Source organism: Seriola dumerili, unplaced genomic scaffold (genome assembly GCF_002260705.1).
Source record: "Seriola dumerili isolate Sdu_G_001 unplaced genomic scaffold, Sdu_1.0 BDQW01000264.1, whole genome shotgun sequence".
In the NCBI taxonomy this organism is placed as follows: domain Eukaryota; kingdom Metazoa; phylum Chordata; class Actinopteri; order Carangiformes; family Carangidae; genus Seriola; species Seriola dumerili.
Window position 1 is genome coordinate 1,155,796 of NW_019174519.1, and position 10,000 is coordinate 1,165,795.

Genomic DNA, 10,000 nt, shown 5'->3' on the forward strand with positions numbered 1-10,000 from the left:
ATCACTCTCCACGTTTGAAAACAGAGAAATTTTACTCTCAGTCAGGACTTTGACTAAATGCTGGTTATGAGCTGTTGAATTCATTCATTCAGTTCAACCACTGCCTTTTTATTTTATTCTTTATTCTTTTTTTGTCTTTCTATACTTCTGTTTTTATTCTTAATTATTGATTATTGATCTGTGTATATGAGGCAAGAACACACATATTCCCACCTGGTGGCTCTCAGGAGCTTTTGAAGGCCCCAGGACGATGTGTCGTAATTAATGTGGAGTCATTTGATGAATTATAAATGCAAATTTAATGTCTTTAATAATTATTATTTTCACATGGTGAATCTGTGCACACACACTGGCCTTCAGTGTGTTTGCCGATACAGACGTGGCTCAGTGGTGCAGTTGTGGCTGCTGTGCAGCAGCACTCAGTGGTGCTTAGAGGAACTGCAGCTCAGCCCACACTGGCTCTATCTCTGACAGCTGAGGGCTATTTACTTCATACAGGTTCTCTCTGTGTTGTGTGTTTCCAGAGGAAGGCTTTGTGTACAGAAGCCCAGATGAGGATGACTACCACAGATCCGGGACCCCGGACTCAGACGTTCCAGATGGCCCCTACAGCAGTGAGGAGAGCAGCTCTGCCCTGCCCAGTAACGGAGAGAGGGACCTGGGCCAGCACAGCCACCAAGACCCCTCCAGAGACACCAAGAGCCCAGGAGGAGGGCCTGCAGGCCAGATCTCCAACGCCCAGACCAACGGGGCCCAGGGGGTCAAGCCTAAGAGGAAGCGCTCTGGCTCAGACTCCAAGTCGGGGAAGCCCCGTAGAGCCCGGACTGCCTTCACCTATGAGCAGCTGGTGGCGCTGGAGAACAAGTTCAAGTCCACACGCTACCTGTCAGTGTGTGAGCGCCTCAACCTGGCCCTGTCGCTCTCCCTCACTGAGACCCAGGTCAAGATCTGGTTCCAGAACCGCCGGACCAAGTGGAAGAAACAAAACCCCGGTGCCGACACCTCCGCCCCCACTGGCGCTGGAGGAGCGGGAGGTACAGGGGGCGCAGGGGGAGGAGCGGGAGGAGGCCTGGGCAGCCTCAGCCCTCTCAGTCCGTCCCCCCCAGTCAGCGGGCACCTGGCCATGCACGCTGGCTATGCTGGCCACCACCACCCCCCCACTGGTAGCCTGGTCCAGCTGCCTTTCCTCACCGCCAGCCACGTCCTGTCCCCCTTCATGCTGGGGACGCAGAGCTATGCTGCCCCCGCCTTCTACAGCACACACCTGTAGACACACACACACAGAGCGGCCCCCCCCCCTCCCTCAGAGACAGACTGTCTGGGTGAGCTCTGCTCTTTTTACTACCAACATTTGGAGGCTTTAATTTGAATGGATTATTTTAATAGAATGTGAATATGAACAGAACCTGTACATAAATCTACTTGTAGCTCCTCTGAATGCTGTTTTAAACTATGTACTAGACTGATAGCTGATTTCTTTGTTTTGAAAAAGTCTGTATGAATATTGAATGTTTATTTATGACTTAAGGAATGGCTTGATCTATTGTCAGTACTGTGTATCTCCAGCTGTGGTTGTTTTCATTTGGACTCCTTCTGTTATTTATTGACTTTGTTGACAGTTTCCAGAAAATCTTGGATGTATTGAAACCTCAGATCAACATGATATTGTCTTTGATATTAAAATGATGACAATTAAACACTGAAACAGCCCAGTGAACTCATTTTAATCAAAACAACCTGAAGTGGATCTGAAGTGGTTTTTGCCCTCAGAGCAGAAGGGTTCTGGGCTGGAAACAGGTTCTTCTGCTCAGGTTCCATGTCTGTGATGCCATGCTGCAGAGTCAGTGAGAGGGATCAGGGATACTCGTGCAGATGGTTGAAAGTGAATTTTATGACACTTCACCAAAGCTTCATGCTAATTTCCTTCAGTTTTGCAGGTAAATCCACTGCTTTCCTTTTAAAGCTCCATATTTTCCTCTTCTCCTGTGTTTTATTTGAAGTGTTGATCCATAAGAAAATATATTTGTGGTTTTAAGAACCAAAAACCATCTTAGTATAATTTTACATCTTTCTAGATCAGTGGGCCAACCAGAAGGGAGGAGGCTCTGAGTCTCTCTTTTGATTGGCTGACTCTTTTCTGAGTGATCTACTAAAAATATAGCAGATTTCAGGTAAACACTCAGAGAAACCAAATCCTGGAAGGTTGGATGGTTGTGCTTGGTGGGCTGGGCTTGTGGCGTGGCTGAGAGCGGTGACATCACAAAGTTCCAGAAGTCCTGACGGCTGGTTTTAAGGCTCAGTTTGTGAATACAGGCTGTGTGCATTTCTCTGTGGACTGAGCGCTTTGATTCTTTCATAGTATTAATATAGAAACTAGAACTGCTTTATAATCAAACAACACATGGACATCTACCTTTATGACTATATGAAATATAAATTCAGATATTGCAAATGACCCCAACCCTGGGAGTTGAAACATTTTGAAAATAGCCTAAATTAAATTTTATGCATAGTATTGAATATATGCACTGTTTTACAATAATATTATAATTTCTTTATATAATAAAATTCTAGTATTATTTATTTAGTAATATTTATCAAAGAACAGTTACTGAATTTTGTTTTGAACACAGGCAAAATGTATTTATTTTATTTATTTGTATTTTCTTATGGATTAAATGAGCAGTAATTGTTGCATGTGTTGTGCTATGTGACATAATTAACTGCATATATTGACTATTTAGAACAAAAAATGTTGAAACATACTGTAGCTGACTTGTTGCAACCATCTTGTCCTTGTCAGCATGATGGCTGAACACACTGACATGTCATGTCAATTAAAAGTCAACACAATGATTCAAACCACATTAAGATTTGATTAACTCAGACAAAAGCTCAAAACCACAGCTGATGAAAAAACTTTCATTCCTCCAAAAAGATTTCTCAATAATTTCAGCAGCATGTTGAATGTGTCTTCTATCTTCCTGGTGCAGAGAGGGCCAAACTGAGCATGTGCAGTACTAGTGTTATCGCTCAAACATGTTTCTGATTGGAGGAATAAGACGCGTTGACCAGTCTCCACTTCATCATCCTCATCCTCATCAATGTCAGGATGAATGAAATGCAACATCTCATATTATCAGACTGTGATGCAAAGCAGCAAAGGGCAGCTTACAGTATCAGTTCACTAAGAGGAGAGTTTAGCTTTTTGGCTCCTTTCGAACTGTTTTACAACAGGTCAAGAAATATGTTGAATTCAATGTAAACTCCATAGAGAAAAGCAGCATGTGATGTACAGTTGGTTACTTCATAGAATTACAAACCAGAGTTTGAACACTGTGTGTCTAACCTCATTCTGTATCTGTATTAAACCAGAGTCCTACCCTGAAGCTCATCATCATCAAAGCACTGACACAGTCACAATTAATAAATGACTAAGACTATTTACATTGTTTATATATTACAGGTGTTACACTTGAAGGTGTTACACATGAAGGTACTTGAAGGTACTTCCTCAATCCTTATTCCTCAGACATGTTGTCAGTTACCATCACAGCTGATTTCTCAGGTCACAATAAGGACATCTCCTCCATGTACCTGGAGCACCTTCACTGTCAGGTAAGACTGACCTGAAGACTGGATTAGTTTATCTGCTCATCTGAGATCCTACATCCAAACTGAAGACTTCTCAGTCCAGCTTTAACACATTGTATATGTACAATTTGTATGTGTATGTGTATTTTTGTGTATGCATGAATATGTTTTAGTCTGTTTTTATGTACAGATGGTTCCACACAAATACATTTGAATTTAATTTATTAATAATTACAAACTAAAATGAATCATCCTTTTCATAGTCAGGAGAGGGAGGTGGCCAGTCAGAGACTCAGGAATGTCTTAATCCCAAAATGAATAATGAGTGGAGGCTACACCTGTAGGTTGAAGCTGGAGGTTCATGGGCACAGTCCAGTTTTTGAAGGGGTACAGGTAACAAACCTGAGTGACAGAGAGTGAACTCCTTTAGTGAACTACTCTGTGCCGGAAGGTTTCCCTCTACTGACCTTGTTTTTTACCTGTCAGTTCTATGATGGGTAAAAAGACACACACACACACACACACACACACACACACACACACACACACACACACACACACACACACACACACACACAGTCTGGAGTCTGTACCACAGACTGGTGAAATAACTCTGATGATGTCACAGTGATGTCATCAGGGTTCTCCCAGCTTCAGATAGGAGATGGCTGTTACAAACAGGAGGAATGGAGTTTAAAAGATGAGGGTATTTAGCAGGTAGGGTAGACCTAATGAAGAAGTTGCTGTTAGTGGTTGCATTATGGGAAATGTAGGATCCAGTTATTTTGGAGTTTGCCCACTACTAGGGACTAAAACATCACTCCTGTCCTCCAACAGCTCCACTGGCTACCGGTTCAGTTCCGTATTCATTTCAAAGTCCTTCTATTAACATTCAAGGCCATCCACAACCTCGCCCCCCCATATCTGTCCGACCTCCTTCATGTTCCCACTCCCTCCCGCTCCCTCAGATCATCTTCCTCCACACACCTGTCTGTCCCCTCCGCCCGTCTCACCACCATGGGGAGTAGAGCATTCAGCCGCTCTGCTCCCCGTCTCTGGAATCCACTACCGCCCCAACTCAGAAATATCGATTCATTCCCCCATTTCAAATCACAACTCAAAACACATCTGTTTAAAACTGCCTTTTCCATCTGATGCCAATTGCTCTGTCACTTTTGTATTGTTTTTATTTTTATATTTCATTTTTATTGTTGTTAATTAATTAATTAATTCTTAATGTGTTTTAATCTCAATTTGTGTAACTGTGTACAGTGTCCTTGAGTGCCAAGAAAGGCGCCTTTAAATAAAATGTATTATTATTATTATTATTATTAAAAGTCAGGATATCTCAGCCTGCTGCTTCTTTAGTATGACTGCTGACTTTCATCTGACAGAAATCAATTGATGATACATTGACTATAAGAACATCTATTACCTTCACTCACTCTAATGTTTAAATATCAATTCTGGCTTGATTGAATCAACTGACCCCCCCTGATTAAGACTTAGAGGTAAGAACAACAATTTGGGGGGTTAAAACACTTACCAGTGATTGCACAGACACTATAAATATAATTAGCAGTAGTTAACTATCTAGCTTATTTAATACATTTTACTTTCTTACCTTCTGAGTTTCTGAATACTACTAATACTAATATTAGCTAGTTGATGCCATTCCATTACCAATATAAAATGTCATATATGATCTACGTCACATCACCATCCCTTGTTTTTTCACATAAATGGTGGCAACCCTAACTGTACCTAAGTACAATTTTGAGGTAATTGTACCTTAGTATTTCCATTTTATTCTACTTTCCACTCGACAGTTTTAGTTAAAGACGACATTGTAAGTTCTGTAACACTTCAGTTCACTGAAACATATGCCTGTGCTGAAACAGGATTCCCTTTCACCGTGTAGAAAAAGTTGACCCCGATTATAAATTTATAATTCACACTGATTGAATTCATACACTAATGACCACATTCACTCTCAGTTATTGGCTAGACAGCAACAGCAGGGCCCTGTAAACACCAATGTCACCGATTGACTGAGTGACTGACTACACCATTTGTCACCTGAAAGCCACGTGACTGGAGTCATGAACTTACATCATCATTGGCCAGCTGGATGTTGGAGTTCCTAATTGGCCGTTGCTATTTCAAAATGAATTGGCTCAAACAGTTTCTATTAGAGGGCGTTTACAACTGATAGACTTAGAGACTTTGTTGCTAGATTCAGGGACTTTGTGTTTCTTCTAACTTTCTCTGTGAGTGATCATGTTACAGCAAATACAGCTGAAGACACAGCTCAGTCTTTGTCTTTAACTGATGTGTTTGGTGAAGTTTTCAAACGATGTCATGGTTAGAAAATCAGGGTTATAGTAGCAGCAAAGCAGCAGCTTGGAACTGACTGAGGAAAGAGACTCAGTTAACTTCTGGTACAAATCTGCATAATGCTGTTTTACAGTACGTTACATGACTTTATCCTCAAAACACAGAAAACAAATATAAACAATAAATTCAACCAGATAACAAGAGAGAAAGAGTAGAAATTGAGTCAGTTATAAAAATTAAAAGTGGACAGATACAGAGGTGCAGCCGATACATGAGACCAAGAAATGTCTTAGGCATCAACAGTGTGTCAGGCGCTGCTAAGGTATGGTCTGTAAATCATCATCAAACTTTCATCACAAATCAGATCAATGATCAGTGATCAATGATCACAGTCCTGTTCTTACAAAGGTTAATCAAACACGGCTCAAATCATTCAAACTGCATATAATGTTCACACAAAGGTTTTCAGTATTACAGCAGTCATATTTATCTGGTGATCAGGTTCACACACAGTATCAATGTGAATCCTTCTTTCAGTCCATGTCCCTCAGTCACAGAAAGTAAACTGACTGCAGGTCAGTTCAGAGCGTAGTTGAACTGGTTGGAGAACTTTTCATGTTTTCTTCTGTCGGCTTTACTCATCACCTGAGCCACTCTACGCACGGTGCTCCTGGGACACATACAGACACACACACACATACACACACACACACACACACACACACACACACAGACACAGATAATTGGTGACATCTTGCCACACAAACCTGCTGTACAGAAACAGTGTTGCATTATGGGGTTACAGTTACATATGATAACACAAGTACTGAAGAGTAAAAGTTCACCTCAGAGTTGGTTTAATTGACACTTGGCCAATGCTGATGTGGATTTATGGAAGTGTGTGAGTTACTGTGATACAAACTAACATACACCTGGTTTCAAAATGCGATTTGGACATTTTTTATTAACCCCTGGTAAATGTTTCAGTTCTCCTCTCTCTATCCACACTATGATCATATCTGAGTATGGATCAATACAGAGCTGATGGACTCATCACACACTCTTTTATAACAGTAGGAACTCTTACAGAAAACTACACAGCTGCTGCCTCATGAGTCTGTGAACGTACTTGTTGAAGACTTTCTTCTCCAGCCTGGAGCGGGATGTGTTGGCGTTCAGTTTCAGGTCACTGAGGTTGGGGAACTTCTTCTTCTTCCCTTTACGTACTCTGTCAGAGCTCAGGTTCTCTCCTGTTGCTGCCTCAATGTCTCGCATTAGCTCTGCATCACGCCAGTCTGCAACACACAGACAAACACACAGACAGATACACAGACAAACAGACAGACACACAGCCAGATACACAGACAGGCACAAAGACAAACATACAGACAGACACAAAGACAAAGACAGACAGACAGACAAACACACAGACAGGCACAAAGACAAACATACAGACAGACGAAATGACAAACACACAGACAGACACACAGAGGCAAAGACAAACACACAAACACAGAGACAGGCACAAAGACAAACACAGACAGACACAAAGACAAACACACAGACAGACACACAGAGGCAAAGACAAACACACAAACACACAGACAGACACATAGACAAGAAAAGACAGACACAAAGCCAAACACACAGACAGACACACAGACAAACACACACACAGACAGAGACAAACAAACAGACACAAAGGCAAACACACAAACAGACACACACAGACAGACAGACAGACAGACAGACAGAGAGAGACACACAGACGGACACAAAGGCAAACACACAGAGAGACAGACACACAGACAGACACAGAGAGAGACATACAGACAGACACATAGACAGACAGGTACTGAGTATCTGTGTTAAGATACTTATTTCTGTTACATGTTGACAACTGTTTTCCATGATAAAAAGAACCTTTGAAAATGAAATGTTTATCAATTTCTATCATGAAACAAACAAAAGAAACAACGACACTGTGCCAGATGTCTTGCTGTGGCTCAGGATGTGGAGCAGGTCTCAGGCCTGCTGGTTGGATCCTCCTGTGCTCATGTTGAAGTGTCCAACACACAGTCAGACCAGCACAATATAAATGCAGTCCACAATTACTGCTTAAATTAAGTGGTTCTCAAAGTGGGGTCCAGGGACCCAGCAAAAAATGTATTTTCACTATATTTCCATCTATAAGTAACACAATGACAGAATGCCTGACTATTTTGATCTTGGGTTCAAACACTGTGTGTAAAAAACATCAAAAGCAAAGATCTGATCAGATAGAGGTCTGTGGTCTGATTTGTGTCAGTTTAGGTCCTTGATGAGAAAAAGTTTGAGAACCACTGTGTATCAACGAGCAGCATCTTCTCTTTCTACAACATCAGTAAAAGAAGCTAACGCTAAACCTGAAAAAACTAAAACTAAAGTCATCTACGATCCCACTTTTCTAGTCTCATCTACCACTCACAGCCTTTTACACTATAAACCAGATTCACCCGTTCACTCACACATTCACTCAGAACTTTTCTATCACACACACACTGATGAGTGGGAGCAGTTTGAGGTTCAGGATCTGGAGGAGTCAGGGATCAAACCACCAACCTTCTGATTAGTTGACAACCTGCTCCACCTCCTGATCCATGGACACACACAGACAGACACAGACCAGCATAGAACATAAGCTTCTGTAACATTATCAAGTTAAACTGTATTGTTCACCTCATTGTACTGCTTTTGTTCGACCTCACTGTCTGACTTCTGTTGTTATATTGGTGTGACCTTTGCCTTAATGTCAATCCCTGTTTTTAAAGGTGCTGTATAAATAAAATTATTATTATTTTATTATAAACATTACTCTTAGGCCACTGTGTCAATGTTTATGTGACATCAGGATTACTGAATCTCAGTGTAGATGTTCACAGCTGCAACAGCTGCACAACAAGACCAACACTTCACTGACAGAACTGGACCAGTGTTTGCTGATTAAAACCAACAATATTCACATAATTAAGATATAATTAAAAATGATCAACAAGTCACAAGACTGAAACAGAATCTAAATCAAATGAAGTCCAGTCCTCATTAAAGTGTTCCTCTCTATCTGCTGCAGTTAACACTCAAACTTTCACAGAAAGTGATTGGACTGAGGAGTGTAAGTAAGTGCAGCTGATAACACAAACGAGTTCATAGCTCCAGTGTTACAGAGCATGAGCAGTAAACATTGTGTTGTACAGACTCATTTGGATCCAGTTCTGGTTTTAATGAAAAGTGTGATGCCATAATTCTATGTGATAAATTAAAAGTGTGTGTAATGTGGAGTAATGATGGTCTAAACGAACACACACTCTGCTTAATGACGTACTGAGGAGGAATTAGTGATAAAGCTGCAGTAATGCAAAGTAATTACACTGTGATGGTGATGGACTGAAGCCTCTGTCAAAACACTGACCCCTGATCTGTGTGTGTGTGTGGTCATTAATCAGTCAGGCTGACCCTGGGTCTGACTGGACCTTCAACTATCCCTCATTACACACACACACACACACACACACACACACACACACACACACACACACACACACACACACACACACACACACACACACACACACAGGCAGAGCAGCAGTAATTGAAAAGCAGCTGCTGTATTTAGGAGAATCATTACTGCTAAAAGAAGAGCAGCTGCATTTACATTGTGTGTATGTGTGTGTGGAAGGTGTGTGCCCTATATTGCTTTGTTATTATGATCTTTGGGGAGTTTGAGAAAGACAACAAGAAGGATAAATGAAAGAGAATAAAGAAAAGAAAAAAGGGTCATAAAGAAAGAAGAGAGGAGAAGAAGAAAAGAGAAGAAGAGAAGAGAAGAAGGGAAGAGAGAAGAAGAGAAGAAGAGAGGAGAAGAGAGGAGAAGAGAGGAGAAAAGGAGAGGAGAAGAGAGGAAGAGAAGAGAAGAGAGAGATAGTCTGAATTTCTGCTGCAGCAGGGCTCTCCTCTCTGTCAACACCTCTTAGCCCCTCCAGCTGGTGTCTGTGTGTGCATGTCTGTGTGTGCATGTGTGTGTGTGTGTGTG

General features: G+C 41.5%; 2 protein-coding genes across 4 annotated transcripts in view; one reads left to right on the forward strand and one right to left on the reverse strand.

Annotated features, from left to right (window-relative positions):
- Window positions 1-1,270, forward strand: part of nkx1-1 (NK1 homeobox 1) — a 5,526-nt gene extending 4,256 nt beyond the window's left edge. Inside the window, exon 3 of the mRNA XM_022757103.1 lies at window positions 525-1,270. Within this exon, the coding sequence (XP_022612824.1) occupies window positions 525-1,270 (746 nt within the window). The remainder of the gene's footprint in view (window positions 1-524) is intronic.
- A 4,088-nt stretch (window positions 1,271-5,358) lies between these two features.
- uvssa (UV stimulated scaffold protein A) overlaps window positions 5,359-10,000 on the reverse strand; it is a 61,490-nt gene continuing 56,848 nt past the window's right edge. For 2 of the 3 annotated variants that reach the window (XM_022757132.1, XM_022757131.1), the window contains exons 14-15: window positions 7,061-7,226; window positions 5,360-6,601 (exon numbers count right to left, since the gene is read on the reverse strand). In XM_022757132.1, the coding sequence (XP_022612853.1) occupies window positions 6,508-6,601; window positions 7,061-7,226 (260 nt within the window). In that variant the 3' untranslated portion in view covers window positions 5,360-6,507. Of the gene's footprint in view, window positions 6,602-7,060; window positions 7,227-10,000 lie in introns of all 3 variants that reach the window. The other variant, XM_022757133.1, reaches the window with a different exon arrangement.